At 43.9% G+C, this 17,234-nt stretch overlaps 1 protein-coding gene across 3 annotated transcripts in view; it reads left to right on the plus strand.

Annotated features, from left to right (window-relative positions):
* Window positions 1-17,234, plus strand: part of NMS (neuromedin S) — a 74,133-nt gene that overhangs the window by 42,845 nt on the left and 14,054 nt on the right. For 2 of the 3 annotated variants that reach the window (XM_083174365.1, XM_083174363.1), the window contains exons 5-7: window positions 3,028-3,054; window positions 3,131-3,178; window positions 13,879-13,914. In XM_083174365.1, coding sequence (XP_083030491.1) covers window positions 3,028-3,054; window positions 3,131-3,178; window positions 13,879-13,914 — 111 coding nt within the window. The remainder of the gene's footprint in view (window positions 1-3,027; window positions 3,055-3,130; window positions 3,179-13,878; window positions 13,915-17,234) is intronic. The other variant, XM_083174364.1, reaches the window with a different exon arrangement.

Below are 17,234 nucleotides of genomic sequence, written 5' to 3' on the forward strand. Positions count from 1 at the left end.
CCTAACACCTATCTCCATACCCCTATACCCACACACCCTTCTCCCCCTGTCCATCCAAAGTGTCTTCTTACACGAATCCCATACCCCTCTACCCCCAACCTAACTCATATACCGCTACCCCCAACACATCCTACACTTAAGTCCCTGTCCCCCAACATACACCCCATAACCCTACAGTATATCTCCACCCACAAACACCCTATTCCACTCACAGACCCCCTATGGATAGGAGACTGCACTGTTGGCTCAGTATAGACAGGTGGGGGTGGGGCACCCTGTGCTTAGTTAACAAAAATAAAAATAAATATAAAATTGCCTTACACAGTGATTCGGTAAAACAAAAAGTGATAATTTATCTAAACTGGTATCATGCACAATTCGCACAGCATTTAAAAAATGAATTTATGGTAGCTAACCATTGTAACAATCTTATTGAAGTATAGATCTAAAACGTCTAATACCGGAACACGCTGTGCCGTGTGTGTGCAGCGGCAGTAGAGGGGTAAGTCTGCCGCTGCACACAGGTGGTATTACCAGGTGGTACCTACGCTCAGTTGACATTATTGTACTTCCCTAAAAGGAGTCAAATTCAGCAGTTGCTGCACCAGGAATTATACCGGTACTGGACTTTTATATGTTTGTCTAATTTGTGTTCCCCAGTCCCAATGTGTTCTTTCGTATACCGGTATTAGACGTTTTAGATCTATACTTCAATAAGATTATATGTCATCACTTTCTGCCTGACTCAGAAGTAGGCCCATAATCACCAAATGGTTTGTTGTCTTCTTTGCTGTATCCTGATCACTTTGCGCCTGTGATTTACAGGTGACCATAATGCACAAGATTGCAATTTGCCTGAGTTCTTGTTTAACTCAATAGTCCCCACAAAAAAAAAAAAAAAAAAAAACATCTCTTGACAATTGCATTATGCATTCATATATTAGCAATTCAAGTTCACTGTTGAAGTTCTTCAATGCATGGACTCTGTGCCTTCTGATACATGTCAGGGTAGACAGTACAGGGCTGCATACCATGAACCTGTTCATATCAGACACAATAGAGCCTTTTTTCCTTCTATGAATGTGGATTAAGGTGACAATATACAACAGAACCCCTCGGGATTTTGAACATCAGGATGCTGCTGTTGGCTTTCTAAATGTCGGGATCCTTGTCTAGCCTCCCAATTTTTGGGGTAGTTTCCTGCAGCTTTGGAAGAGTAGGTGACTCTGGCACATTTTGCCTGCTTCCAAGTGAGGGATACAGTCCTATTGTCGACCCGACTTAGGTCGACAGTCATTAGGTCGACACCGGTGGGTCAACAAGCAGCAAGGTCAACAGGGTTCTAGGTCGACATGGGTGAAGGTCGACAGGTGTCTAGGTCGTCATGGGACAAGGTCGACATGGTTTTAGGTCGACATGGGTTGAGGTTGAATTTTTTTTTTCACTTTTTTTTTGAGCCGACATGTGGTATTTCATGCCCTACCATCCACGGGGCTGCGGTTGACTTCCAACTGTGTCCATGTTGACTGTGTCGACATTCGGGTAAAAAAACAGTGAAAAAACCCATGTTGACCTCGCGACCTGTCGATCTTACCCAGGTCGACCTAACGCATTTGTCGACTTAAACCATGTCGACCTTGTCCCATGTCGACCTAGACACCTGTCGACCTTCACCCATGTCGACCTAGAACCCTGTTGACCTTGCTGCCCACCGACCCAACGGTGTCGACCTAATGACTGTCGACCTAAGTCAGGTCGATAATACGATCCAAACACCAAGTAAATCAGGCAGGATTTTATGTAACTCACTATTGCCGGAGCCGTGAGAAGAGGGCAGGGCAAAATAACTGTATTTTGTCATTTGGCTCCACCTCTCACAACTGACCCATAAAAAGCAGATGTTTCTCTATGTTGGGGGCAGGGCCTAATGACCATTCGATCTCATCCCCTGAAGTGCCCTGCAGTGTCTCCTCTCTGCAATTCTCCCGGAGAGGAGGCACACAAAGTAGGTACTGTAAGTATGCCATGTTTAGTCGAAGGGTTCTAGACAAGGTTTTCTAAAAAGCCACCATCGAATCTTAAGTCGAATTGCAAAGGAATCTTACAGTGTGTACACACCATTAGTTCACTACACAGTTTATTTACCATTATGGCAAAAACATTTAATGCAATACAATTACAATAAAAATGGAAAGACAAAATAAAGAAAACTATTAAATATAATAGAAATAGTCTAAAAATAAGTCGGTTTGCAATGCGTTTCGTGTATAAGTCCACTTCTTCAGAGAAATGGTGTATAATGAAACAGGATAGTTTTGACATATTAGGGAGTTGGAATTTTGATGTGATATTTAACTTTTGAAGTCTTCTAGTTAGAAAGTGCGTCTGAAAAGAGAAGAAAATAGATGTACACCTCATTGTGTGCTGGAGAGACCGTCTAGGTCAGGCATGTCCAAACTATGGCCCTCCAGCTGTTGTGAAACTACACATCTCAGCATGCCTTGCCATAGAATTAGAATTCCCTAATAGCAGAACTGTGGCAAGGCATGCTGGGACGTGTAGTTGCACATCAGCTGGAGGGCCATAGTTTGGCCATGCTTGGTCTAGGTGCACAGGTGACATAATAAAGTGTCTTATGCTGCACAATTGAATACCTATCAACCATATGTGCTTCTACATTGCTTGCATAGTAATAAATGAATATACAGTAACCACCAGTATATCGAGATGTATGCGCCTTGCAGTGTGCCCACCCTCTATATGCACACGTGAAAGGCTGCAGGTGATTTGCACCAGCCTATATTTGTTATCAGAGTTACACCTCCTTAGTCCTTACAACAATAGATGTGCCTTATTTGCATACATTCAGTTGTAGAACATTTATAGTGCTACAACATGAGATGTATGCTCTGCGGATTAACAATGCCTTAAACCCCCCCAAGGGTTCTGCAAATTACCAGCAGTATACATGGGCAATGGGTTTTAACAAAAGCTGGATAATCCTTTTCTATTAATATTTTTTTCCAGGCAAATAACCAAGAAATTTACAAAAGAGTAAGTATAGCAATGTCACATTTACTCTAACTATATGTTGTGCTCTTATTTTATAATGTTCTTTTCACCCCTATAGTTTTTATTTCACTACACCAGAGCACAAAATCCAGACCTAAAGACTGGGGTAAGTACATATTCTTAGCATAATAATTATGTTGGGAAAACAATAAAATAATCATTTGTTATTGAACATTAACCCCTTCCTGACAGAGCTAGTTTTTGCGTTCCTGACAGAGCCATTTTTTTCAAATCTGACATGTCTCACTTAAGTGGGGATAACTTTTTTTTGCTTTTACTTATCCCAGTGATTTTGAGATTGTTTTCTCGTGACACATTGTACTTCAAGTTAGTGGTAAATTTTCGTCGATACAGTCTGTGTTTTTTTTGTGAAAAATACCAAAATGTCGGAAAAAAATGGAAAATTTTGCGATTTGCAAAATGTTAAATTTTCTGCTTGTGAGACAAATAATCTTACCACTCAAAATAGTGAATAACTAACATAGACCATATGTCTACTTTATGTTGACATCATTATTTCAACTTCCTTTTAATTTTTTGGGACACTAGGAGGCTTACAATATGAATAGCAAATTCTCAAATTTTCAAGAAAATTTCAAACACTGATTTTTTTAGGGACCAGTTCAGTTCTGATGTGACTTTGAGGGACTTGTATGTGAGACACCCCCATAAATGATGCCATTTCAAAAACTGCACCCCTCACAGTATTCAAAACAGCATTTGGAAGTTTGTTAACCCTTTAGGTGTTTCACAGGAATTAAAACAAAGTGTAGGTGAAATTTCAAAATTTCTTTTTTTTTGCAGAGTTTCAATTTTAATACATTTTTCTAACGAATACAGTAGATTTTACTAGAGAAATGTGACTAAAAATTGATTCCCCCAATTCTTTTGTTTTCATAAATATCCTATATGTGGCCCTAGTGTGCACGGTGACCAAACCACAGGCTTCATAATAGAAGGAGCACCTACTTGATTTTGGAGCCTCCTTTTTATGAGATTATTTTTTAGGCACCATGTAGGTTTCTAGGCACCATAAGATGCTAAAAGTTAGGAACCCCCCCACAAGTGACCCCATTTTGCAAACTACACCCCTCAGGGAATTCATCTAGGGGTATAGTGTACATTTCAAACCCCCAGGGGTTTCACCAATTTTGATACAACTGGGCTGTGAAAATGAAAAAAATTAATTTTTCATTTTCACAGCTCAGTTGTATCAAAATTGGTTAAACCCCTGGGGGTTTGAAATGTACACTATACCCCCTGATGAATTCCCTGAAGGGTGTAGTTTGCAAAATGGGGTCACTTGTGGGGAGGTTCCACTGTATAGGTGCTTCAGGGGTCATTCAACCAGAATCTGTGCTGCAAAATCCAAAAATCACTCCTTCCCTTCTGAGTCCTGCCATGCACCCAACTGGTATTTTTTGGTCACATGTGAGGCATTGCCGTACTCGGGAGAAATTGGGGCACAGATTTTGGGGTGCTTTGTCTCCTTCATTCCTTGTGAAAATGAAAAATTTTGAGCCAGATCTGCATTTTTGTGTAAAAAAATTTAATTTTTTACACAAAAATGCAGTTCTGGCTCAAAATTTTTAATTTTCACAAGGAATGAAGGAGACAAAGCACCCCAAAATCTGTGCCCCAATTTCTCCCGGGTACGGCAATGCCTCACATGTGACCAAAAAATACCAGTTGGGTGCATGGCAGGACTCAGAAGGGAAGGAGTGATTTTTGGTGGTGGAATGAATGGCGGGTGCTATGTCGCATTAGCAAGACCCCCGAAGCACCAATACAGTGGAACCCCCCCACAAGTGACCCCATTTTGGTCACCAGCTTTGGGAGGGGGGCTGGCGCTGCGGCTGGCGGGGGGGTGGGAGGGGTGCTGGCGCTGCGGCAGCCGGGTGGGTGGGAGGGAGGGGGGCTGCTGGGTGGGAGGGGGGGGGGGGCTGGCGATCGTTGGTGATCGGTGCGGTATACGCACACACACACACACACACACACACACACATATATATATATATATATATATATATATATATATGTGTGTATATATATATATATATATATATATATACATATATATACATATATATACACACACATATATATATATATATATATATATGTGTGTGTATATATATATATATATATATATACACACATTTGCACATTATTTTTTATTTTATTTTATTTTTAACTTTTCCAGCAGCAGCATGATGCTGCTGCTGCTGCTGCTGCTGCTGCTGCTGCGGGGGGGAGGGGGGAGGAGGGGAGCGCAGCGTGCGCTCCGGACGTAGCGGTGGAGCCGGGGGAGCTGCTGCTGCTGCCGGGTGAGTGCCCGGCGGGTGGGAGGGGGGTGCTGCCGCTCGGTGGTGATCGGTGCTGCACCGATCACCACCGTTTTCTGTGTTACCGAGCGGCTTAGCCGCCGGTAACACAGGAAACGCTGTGATTGACTGTTCAGATTTGAACAGCCAATCACAGCGATCGCCGACCGGGGGGGGCACCCCTGCCCTCCCTGGGCGGCGAGGGGGGATGTCTGCTGTCAGGGACAGCAGACATCTCTTAACTGTCACCGCGTCTATAGACGCAGTGACAGTTAGAAACCATGACGTACATTTATGCCATGTGTCGGGAAGTACTTCCCGACCATGACGTAAATGTACGTCAAATGTCGGGAAGGGGTTAATAGAAAGTAAAATGACAAAATTGGAACAAACTCATGTCAACCTTTTCATGTGTCAACCTTTTTCAAGTTGAAATTTTTGCTTGTGTCGAACTTTCGACCATGTTGAATTATTGCATGTCAACTTTTTGTCAATGTTGATCTAGTGCATGTCAGCCTTTTGGTGTCGACCTATTGTCTGTCTATGTAGACACTGTACACCTTTTAACTCCTTCCCACTTACCATTACCAGCAAACATAGATCTCACACTGAGCCATGTCCACTATCCCTGAACTTGCCACTAACATTTCTGAATGTTTGCAAATGTAACAGATCATAAAGAAGGAAATATATTGACCTGAATTTTCCAAAATTCATCATCTTCCCCCCTTTGTGCTCTCTGCATATTAAATCTATATAATCTATAAAATCTATTTCAAATGGGCACTGAAAACCATCCTGTTCATCAAAGCGCACCCTTTCTCCACATAACCTAGTCTTAAGGCCTTCCCACCCACCTGCCTCATTTTACCACCCTTTTTACCCATTATTTTGCCATTTTTTTACCATTTTAAAACGGTAATTTGTGCAGTCTGAAAGGTGCAGAGTGAATTTACCGGTTCTATAGAACTGGTATTTCTAAACGGTAATAAAGCAGGGTCCTACCCGTTTCAGACCCGTTTTTTCATCCACTGTTTTCTATGGGTTAAAATGGGTTTAGTGTTGTGAAAGAACAAAAACTGCATTGAAATACCGTTTAAGGACAAAAACTGCACAGAAATACTGTTTAAAGACATGCGGTGTGAAAGGGTTTTTAGCTGGCAGACCCGTTTTTAGAAACGTTTTAAAATACCTGGTCAAAGCCAGTTTTGCGGTCTGAAAGCAGCACTACCATCTGCTTGCCTGCACCTCATGTCTCCTGTTTGTCTCACTCTCCCCTTAGATTGTAAGATACTTGAAGTAGCGCCCTCTTCCCTGTTCTCCCAGCTTTCTACTCCTGCACTTCTCATGACATGTGTCGGGGGTGAATTGTCTATAGACCTTACATGGAAGATCCCCTGGAGGTCGACACACCTATTAGGCCACCAGTCAGCCAGTGACTTTTTATTTTGAAGATGTGGCCCTGCCCCCCTCCTGTCTCCCACACAAGCAACCTTTGCCTGTTCACAAAGCATAGTACCAAATGCTGCAATACTCATCAATGGTGGGTGAGCATCTATGTCCATTGTGACATCTGTTAAAGGACAGGAGTGTGTGCTATTTGGGGGTGTAACAATTTCTGGGGTGTATCGAACCCACACTGGGGGAGGGGTGGGGATATTTTTGATATTTGGGGGGTTAGGGTAATGAGTTGTTTACCTCTAGTCATAGGTGTGCGCACATTGAGTGTTAGGGGTGCACAAGCACCCCCTTATGCTGTGCCCCACCCTTATGAACACCTCTGCCGCTAACAATGCCAGCAATACCCTTAACCAAAGACGTTTGCTTTTTAGAACTGTATTCCATTTTAAGAAGCGCCCAATAAACAATTATATGTGTGTTTGCATTGTTAATTGAACTAGACCATTGTCATATCACTACATACCTGCGTCATCCATATATGTTTATGACTGTATTTGCATGTACTGTTACACAGAGTAATTAGAAGATTAAATCTGAAATAGGCAGGAGATTATGTTGTGGCTGAGAGACGTTTTATATTGTAGAGAGTGCCAATAGATGATGGAAGACATGCCTGATTGGCGGTATTAGACACGCCCCAATAGGTGGAGCTATGGACACTTCTTTGACTGTGCACTCCCTTATAAGATGTGCTGCGCATGCCTATGCATCTAGTGTGTACCCAGCTATAGTCTGCTTCCCTACCTAGGTTGTCACTTTATTAATCATTGTTCAGCAGATCGGTTTCCTGATACCCCTTTCACATTGCACTTGCAAGCCGGTATATTGCCGGTTTTAGCATTTTGAAATGGTACCAGCCATAGGTGCCGATTTATGTTTTTGCTGGTGGGTGCTCAAGCCAAAAATATAGGGGAGTGGCTTCACAGGGAAGGGGCGTGGCCACAAAATAATACCAATTTTTTATTTAAGAATTCAGTATCAGTCATATAAAATAAATATATATGGGCTGTGAACCAATGAAGGACACCGGGTGTGGAGCTTTATAGCTATATTATTAATATTAAAGTCCTTTAATATTAATTTTGAAGCTTAGTGCGACCTTCCCTATGACCTAATTTTATGAAATTCTCTGTAGATGCATTCAGGTAACAAACATTTTGCCACTTAGAAATCTCTGGTGCCCCCCAGACATTACTGACACCCCCCCAGCAAACAATACTGACAAACCCCCCCCCCCCCCCCCAGCAAACAGGGGCAAATTTAGGGGTCAGACCACCCCTAGGCACAACATTTGGTCCCCCCCAGATGCGTGCAATGTCGCCCCCCTCCACCCCAAGTGTGCATATGGGGTTAAATTAAAGGGAAACAACAATAAATAATAGGGGCATTATCAAACCAGGGCTATATATCGTAGAGGCAGAGGCACACATGTGGATGAGGAGGTGGCAGAGTTACTACAAGTCTGTTCCCTGGGAGGGGGCACAAAAACAACCATGCCACCTTCTTCAACCTCAAATACTGACAGAGGGACCCACTGGTGCTGATTATCCCAGCTTGGAACGGCTTCTTCCACTCAAACTTGTACAGGCAGACATCTGTGTGAGTGAGAAGCAGGCTGCAGCCATGATTACCAGCAACTTCAGCGGGCCCCTCTGTCAGTGACTTACTCTTCCCATCTTACCAGAGTCTGCCCTGCAGGTTAGTCCTCTCCTCTCCAGTCACCTCTCCTCGATGCCCGCATTCTCAGTCAGTCCAGCCAGGGCTGCCATCAGAAATTGTGGGGCCCAGGACTGACAAAATAGGAAGGGCCCCCCTACCCCCATTGTTAAAAAAAAAATTTTAGTCAAATATTTTGGGCAAATATGCCACACGGTATGAGCCAAAACTCACATTATGACACACAGTATGAGCCAAAATTCACGTTATGCCACACAGTATGAGCCGAAACTCACATTATGACACACAGTATGAGCCAAAATTCACATTATGCCACACAGTATAAGCCAAAACTCACATTATGACACACGGTATGAGCCAAAAATCACATTATGCCACAGTATGAGCCAAAAATCACATTATGCCACACGGTATGAGCCAAAACTCACATTATTCCAAACCGTATGAGCCAAAGCTCACATTATGATACACGGCATAAGCCAAAAATCACATTATGACCAATGGTATGAGCCAAAAATCACATTATGACACACGGTATGAGCCAAAAATCACATTATGACACACGGTATGAGCCAAAAATCACATTATGCCAAACCGTATGAGCCAAAATTCATATTATGATACACGGTATGAGCCAAAAATCACATTATGACACATGGTATGAGCCAAAAATCACATTATAACACACAATATGAGCCAAAAATCACATTATGACACACGGTATGAGCCAAAAATCACATTATGACACACGGTAGGAGCCAGAAATCACATTATGAACAACAGTATGAGCTAAAAATCACATTATGACACACGGTATGAGCCAAAACTCACATTATGATACACGGTATGAGCCAAAAATCACATTATGACACATGATATGAGCCAAAACTCACATTATGACACACGGTATGAGCCAAAATTCACATTATGCCACAGGTAATGAGCCAAAAATCAGGAACAAAGAGAGGGAAAGCAAGGAAATAGAGACAGAGAATAACAGTGATGACAGAAAGAATGACAGCAGGGACAGAGAAAGTGGTGACAGGGACAGCAGGGAAAGGTAGAGGGACAGAACCACACATGTAACAGCATATAAAAAAATATATCTTTTATATACAATTCCATCACAGGCAGCAACTGGGATGAACTTACACTTGTGAAGAGAGTGAAATATAAAATATTTTTATATGCCCACCAATATATACATTAGTGGGCATATAAAAATATATACATTGCTGGGCAGTGGGCATAGAAAAATATATATATTGGTGGGCAGTGGGCATCCGAAAATATATATATTTTTATATGCCCACTGTCCAGCAATGTATATATTTTTATATGCCCATTGATGTATATATTTTTATATGCCCACTGCTCACCAATATTTATATGCCCACTGCCAACAATGTATATTTATTTAAACACCACTGCCCACCAATGTTTATTAATAATAGGCGGTAACATATACAGAACATTGCTGGCCTATTATTAATAAACATTGGTGGGCAGTGGTGTTTAAATATACATTGGTAGCAGTAGGCATATAAAAATATATACATCAGTGGGCATATAAAAATATATACATTGGTGGGCAGTGGATGTGTAAATAATAAATACACATTGGTGGGCAGTGGGTTTATAAAAATAAACACATTGGTGGGCAGCAGTGGGTGTATAAAAATATATACATTGGTGGGCAGCGGTGGGTGTATAAAAATATACACATTGGTGGGCAGCGGTGGGTGTATACAAATAAACACATTGGTGGGCAGCAGTGGGAGTATTAAAATGAACACATTGGTGGGCAGTGGTGGGTGTATGAAAATAAACACATTGGTGGGCAGCAGTGGGTGTATTAAAATATACACATTGGTGGGCAGAGGTGGGTGTATTAAAATGAACACATTGGTGGGCAGCGGTGGGTGTATAAAAATGAACACATTGGTGTTCAGCAGTGGGTGTATGGAAATAAACATATTGGTGGGCACGCATTCCCACCTCCCTCTCCCGAGCACTGTTAATGATTTCTTACCTTAGGGCCGAGGTCAGTGAGGGACTCAGGGTGGCTGGCAGCTCCTCCATATGATGCAGCATGCAGCAGCAAGTCTCCTGACTGTGCTGCCACTGCGCTGCTCTTCGGTCGTCACGCCGCGGTTGGGGCTTCCTTTCCAGATTCCTGGCGGCCGGCTTCTCATTGGAGGGGATGATGTGCATGTGATGTGACTGCGTAGTGAGTGCGCATTAACATTGTGCTTCCGCTGCCGCCGGGCTCTTAATGAACTCTGAGCCGGGCAGCAGGCTCAAGCGGCAGCCAGACAATGAAGGGGCGGGCGGGGGTAAACTACCGTGCTGCTGGGGAGTGTTGCCCGGGCCCTACCCTCTGTCAGAGAGAGGTGGGGCCCAGGACTGAAGTACCCCCAGACCCCCCCTGTCGGCGGCCCTGAGTCCAGCCTCTCAGCACAGGCACAGCCTCTGAGTACATGGTCACTGTGTTGCTCCCTCAGCTCCGCCTATCTTCCATCCATCACAGTCAGCCTGACCCTTACCCTTTAGCTGGGGGCTAATAAGAAATGCCTGGCCCCACTCCTCCAATTACTCACCAGCGGCTGCAATGCATGTCATGACATGTGTCACAGGCACAGCCACTGGCGGAGCCTACGGAACCGGGCCGCTGCTGCGGGCGGTGGGACCACAATCATAGATGTGCAGCTGCAGCATGGCCAAGCTGAGTGGGAAGCGGCGAATGACAAGCGCCGCTGATATGAATCATGTCGGCGGTGACACTGCTCGTCACTCGCAGCTGCCCATTCCGCTACGCTGCTGCCGCTGGAGGGAGGCTCGATCCCAATGCTGTGCCAGCAGTTCTGCCACAGACGTCACCTCTTGAGTCTGACATGACTGTGAGTGTCTCACAGCATGGCTCCCTGCTGCTGCCCTTATGTCTGTGCCTTACGGGCCTAGTGGCAAATATGGGCCTGCCAGCAAACATTACTGACAAACAACCCCCCCCCCCCCCCAGAACCTTACTGACAAAACCCAGCAAACAATACTCAATACTGACATCCCCCCCCCCCAGCAAACATTTCTGAATTCCCTCCCCCCCCAGCAAACATGACTGACATCCCCCCCAGCAAACATTACTGACATCCCCCCCAGCAAACATTACTAACATCCCCCCCCAGCAAACATTACTGACATCCCCCCCCCAGCAAACATTACTAACATCCCCCCCCAGCAAACATTACTGACATTCCGCAACAGCAAACATTACTGACATCCCCCCCAGCAAACATTACTGACATCCCCCCCCAGCAAACATTACTGACATCCCCCCCAGCAAACATTACTGACATCCCCCCCAGCAAACATTACTGACATCCCCCCCCCAGCAAACATTACTGACATCCCCCCCCAGCAAACATTACTGACATCCCCCCCCCCCAGCAAACAATACTGACACCCCCCCTCCCCCAGCAAACATTACTGACATCCCCCCCAGCAAACATTACTGACATCCCCCCCCCCAGCAAACATTACTGACACCCCCCCCAGACATTAATGACATCCCCCCCCAGCAAACATTGCTGACACCCCCTCCATCTTTAGTAGGACTTACCTGAGCCCCTGCTGACCGGGTCTGTGCTCCTGCAGTGGTGTGGCTGCTGCTCTCCATCCTCTTGCTAGGCTCCTCCAGTGCAGTCACAGTGCAGGACGTGTGACTTACTTCATGTGCAGATCAGGAAGCCGGAGGGAGGAGGGGACGGCACTGTGGTGCTCACGCTGATGGGAGGGGAGGATAGGGGACCCAGAGAGACACTGCCTGACGCGCTGGCATCACACCGCGCTCCGCCCTCCCTCTCCCCCTCCCTACGCTGTATTTACTCAGGAGGAGTACAGCGCAGGGCGGGGGAGAGGGGGGGGGGAGCGCGGTGTGACGCCAGCGCGTCACACATCGCAAAGCCGGCCAGAGAGCATCAGTAATGGGTGGGCTGGCTGTGCGGCCAGCCACCAGCTGATTCGACGGGCGGCGGGCCTGGTGGGTGCTTACGATTTTCCGTGGGTGCTCAGGCCCCGGAGCACCCACGGAATCGGCGCCTATGGTACCAGCTGCAATGTGAAAGGTCCCCAGTCAATTGGCCGGTTACAGAATACTGGCATTTGAAAACGTTTTAAAAGTTTTTCCTGCAGTCTGAATGGCCCAGAACCGGTTTGAACTACACATGATAATCTGCACAAGGGTCATTGGTTGTCTCCCTGCATGTTGTCACTGCCCACAAGCAGGAATTGCACAATAGAGTTTTATTGCAAAGAAGCCGTTTTTTAATGGGTGAAATGGGTTGAATGTGAAAGGTACAAAAATGGTATTTAAACAGTAATATACTGGTTACAACATGCAATGTGAAGGGGTTTAACTGGCTTTTGACCCGTTTTATGAAACATTTACAAAAATGGGTTGAAAGCAGGGTTGCAATGTGAAAGCAGTATGATACCGCTTTCACACTGCCAAAACGTTTCAAAAACCGGTATTTTTAAACAGTATTTAAAACGGGTCTGAGCCTTCGCATTGCAGTAGATTACCGTTTTAAATATCGTTTAAGTACCATTCACATCAGTCAACCCGTTTAATCCCCTGAACATGTTTCAAGGCAGAATGCAGGGGACAGCCTATCACAGGTCTATAATCTGTTGTTTTTACTAAATACCGTTTCAGAGCCATTCTCACTGCATAAAAAACGGCTCTGAAATGTGTAGGACTCTGCTTTTTAAACGTTTTGAAATATTGGTTATCTTTAACCGGTAAATCAACTCTGGCGCTTTCCCACTGCAGCCTTAAACGTTTTGAAATGTGAAAAAAAAAATGGCAATATACCGTTTAACAAGTGCGGTGTGAAAGGGGTATGACTGTTACTGCACCATTGTTATGCTTATTTGTTATTGTGGAAACTTTATTGTGCCTTCTAAATAAAGAAGTAGAAATATTCAGATTCAATCAAAAATTCAATTATCTGTGATATGTTCTCGAAATGTACACATCATGGATATTTATGGGAGAGCAACAACACTCATCCATTATAGAGTGCACTTCTACGAGGTGCAAAGCCAGGGGAACAATGTTGTAATTTTGATGTGCCAACATTAGTGTTCACAGACCATTCCAAAGCACTTACCCAGCATTGTACATGACTGAATTGTCCCTTTAAAGTATAGTTCGACATATGGACAGGGGGCATAATCAAGTTTCCACTAAAAATATTTTAATTGATATCTGCATTATATTGTTTTCCAATAATGATATATACAACAATATACAGGTAATCCATTATACTTATGATCCTTTTTCTAGGAATCACATATCACCACAGAGGAGTTTACCAAGAAGGTATGTGTAACATGGTTTACATGGAATACAAAAACAATACCATCCATATTATCTAATCACTTCCAGTTAAAGATATATTATAAGCAATTATATATATAGCGATCCAGGGTGTCTGGCACAGCCTCCTACGTGAAATGCTGCATGGGTGCCAGCATAAAAGATTAGGTATACTTGGATAGAGGATGCGGCACACCATTCACGTATAAACGATTCCTTTAATACGACAACGTTTCAATGCCTAGTATGGCATTTTCATCAGGCTTAAAACAGACATATACAAACACCTTACCTATATAAGATCAAGCTGGCGCTTTGCCGCGCGCGGGACCACGCACCCGTCCGGCAGCGCTGGTCACGTGACGTCATCATCCCGAGACTCGTCCCAGACCCAGTGACGATGCGTCACGTGGCCGTATCTAGGCAACCAGGGTAATCAAAAGAAACAAACAGTGAGACATACGTTTAAAAACGAATAGATACATGTGTGAGCAGCATATTGCAAATATTTTAGATGTTACGCTATCAATAGCAGTGTAAATCACCATAAATGATTGCTATGAACAATAGTTAAGCAAAACGGCATGGCACGCCTGCTGATTGCGGTGATCAAAGACAGACTCCTTAGTGATTGCTCATTACCATCCGATGTATCGTTAATATCATCGTGCAATCGTACAACAAACATCAGGTTGCTATGTACAATAGTTACATACATATAGATTATAGCTGGCATAGGCTGAAAAAATGTAAATTATCAAACGATATGGATATGAGAAGCTTAGGGGAGAAGAGCAAAAAGACATATAACATATGAAAACTAAAAGTAGAAAAAAATAAAAAAATATATATATGAGAAATATATGTAATAAATCAGGTATAAATATATACACAAGAATTGAGAAGAATAGAAAAAGAATTAAGCCACGAGGCAGAAAAAAACTTGCAAAAAGAAACAACATATACTAAACAAAAAATGTATAAGTATATAGTCCACTTAGAGGATACTGTGAGGAATATTCATAATGAAAGAACACTGATGCCAGTGTGATCATTAAGACCCTTAGGCGCCGCCGTTTCAAGTCTAAGGATCCAACGGGCCTCACATTTAAGTAATGATAACCCCCTATTACCTCCTCTGATAGAGGCCGGAATATGGTCTATCATACGGTATTTGAGTTGTGCCATAGAGTGACCAGCCTGAGCCCAATGTCGAGCTACAGGCTGCTCGCTCGAGCCTTTTGAAATAGCTGACTTAATTGCTGACCTGTGGGCTGCCATACGTTCCTTAAAGGCGCGCTCTGTTTTACCTATGTATGACAGCCCACAGGGACAGACAATCTGATAGACCACATACATACTATTACAAGTTAGGGTGTGATTAATGGTCATAGTTTTACCAGATTGGGGGTGTGGGAATGTAGATCCACCAATCAAAAAGCGGCATGTGGTGCAGGTGCACCTAATGTTACCCTTAGGCATCTGTTTTTTGGGGGGATTTATGCATACTTTAGTTTTCACTAATACATCCCTAAGGTTGGGTGGTCTTTTGTAGCAAGATAGTAGGTCTGTTTTCTGGAGACCCAGGTCTGGGTCTGTCTTAACCATGGGCCAAAGACGTTTGGAGATAGAGTTAACAACTCTACTCCCAGTGTTAAATGACGTGACCCATGGCATACGGGTCACTTCCGAAACATTAGTTTTTTTAGGGGTCAACAGATCATCTCGATTAAGGCTCATAACTTTAAATTTGGCTGACTCTAAGACAGACGTGGGGTAACCTCTTTGTCGGAATTTTTCCAGCATTGTCTCCATTTGGGCTTCTGCTTGTAACGGATTGGAGTTAATGCGCTTTGTACGCAATAATTGCGAAAAAGGCAATCCTCTTACCGATGCCCTGGGATGGCAACTGGTGTAGTGGAGTGTGTTGTTTCTGTCAGTATCCTTGGTATACAAACTTGTTACCAATTTGCCCGATTCCTTACGTATTTCTACATCCAAGAACTTCACACAATCGTGGCTATGAGAGTAAGTGAATTTAACTGGACTCCCCATGGAGTTATGTTTTTCAATGTGATTCACCAAATCAATAGCCGGGCCCTTCCAAAATATAAGCAGATCATCAATGTAGCGGGTGTAGAAAAAAATCCGCCCCGCCACATGATGATCTGTAAAAAACACGTCCTCCTCCACCTTAAACATAAAAATGTTAGCATATGAGGGGGCTACCGCCGCCCCCATAGCACAACCTGTGAGCTGAAGGTAAAACATATCATTATAAATGAAAATTTTTTTTGTAAGTATTAATTCAAGTAATTGCAGAATAACTTCTACATGTGGACCCCGATATTCAGGGTGATCTGTAATGTAACCTCTTACAGCAGCCAAACCCATATCATGGGGAATGACTGTGTAGAGGCTACACACATCTACCGTGAACATACATACATCATCCTCCTGCTGAGGCATAGATTGAAGTTTACATAGTAGGGAGGTGGTGTCGAGAAGGTATTTGGGATGTGACCTAATACATGGCTGTAATACACTATCCACAAGAATTGACGCAGGTTGAAATAATGAGTCCCTGGCGGAAATAATGGGGCGACCCGGAGGGTCCGCCAGGGACTTATGTATCTTGGGGATAGTGTACAAAAGAGGGACCAAAGGATATGCTGGTAATAGGGCCTCCTTTATTTGTAAAGTTATCAATTGTAAGTCCACAGCCTTCTGTAGCACAACTTCCAGTTCTTTCTTGAACAAAGAGGAAGGGTCCTGCGGTAATTTGCGGTAGGTAGAAGTATCATTGAGGTGTGCCATCACTTGGGTATGATATTTATCGAGATCTTGTAGAACCAAGGCCCCACCCTTGTCCGCCGGTCTAATAATCAACTGATCGTTGCTTGCCAGAGCATCCAAGGCCAGCCGCTCTGGTTTGGTGAGATTGTCCCGGGTTCTGGGCATTTTGGGGATCTCAGATGCCACACCTTCATTCAGCATACGTATGTATGTTTTGATGGTCGGGTTAAAAGATTGGGGATCGAATTGGGACCTAGGCAAGATCTTTTTGAGTTGAGGTGGAATTTCATTCCAGCCAGGTGGTGTAATCTTGGTCCCAATCGAATCATCACGAGGTTTAGAGAAGAAGTCCTTTAATCGCAATTGGCGGGCCAGACGATGTTGTTCAACATGCCAATTATTGGCATTAAAGGAAACTGAAGGAGTAAATGAAAGGCCTTTGGCCAGAACTTTAGATTCGTCAGGGGTTAGTGGGTATGAAGATAGGTTCACCACTAGGCTTTGGGCTTGGGTGCCGGTGGTTTTCT

Source organism: Crinia signifera, chromosome 2 (genome assembly GCF_055691185.1).
Source record: "Crinia signifera chromosome 2, ASM5569118v1, whole genome shotgun sequence".
NCBI lineage: Eukaryota > Metazoa > Chordata > Amphibia > Anura > Myobatrachidae > Crinia > Crinia signifera.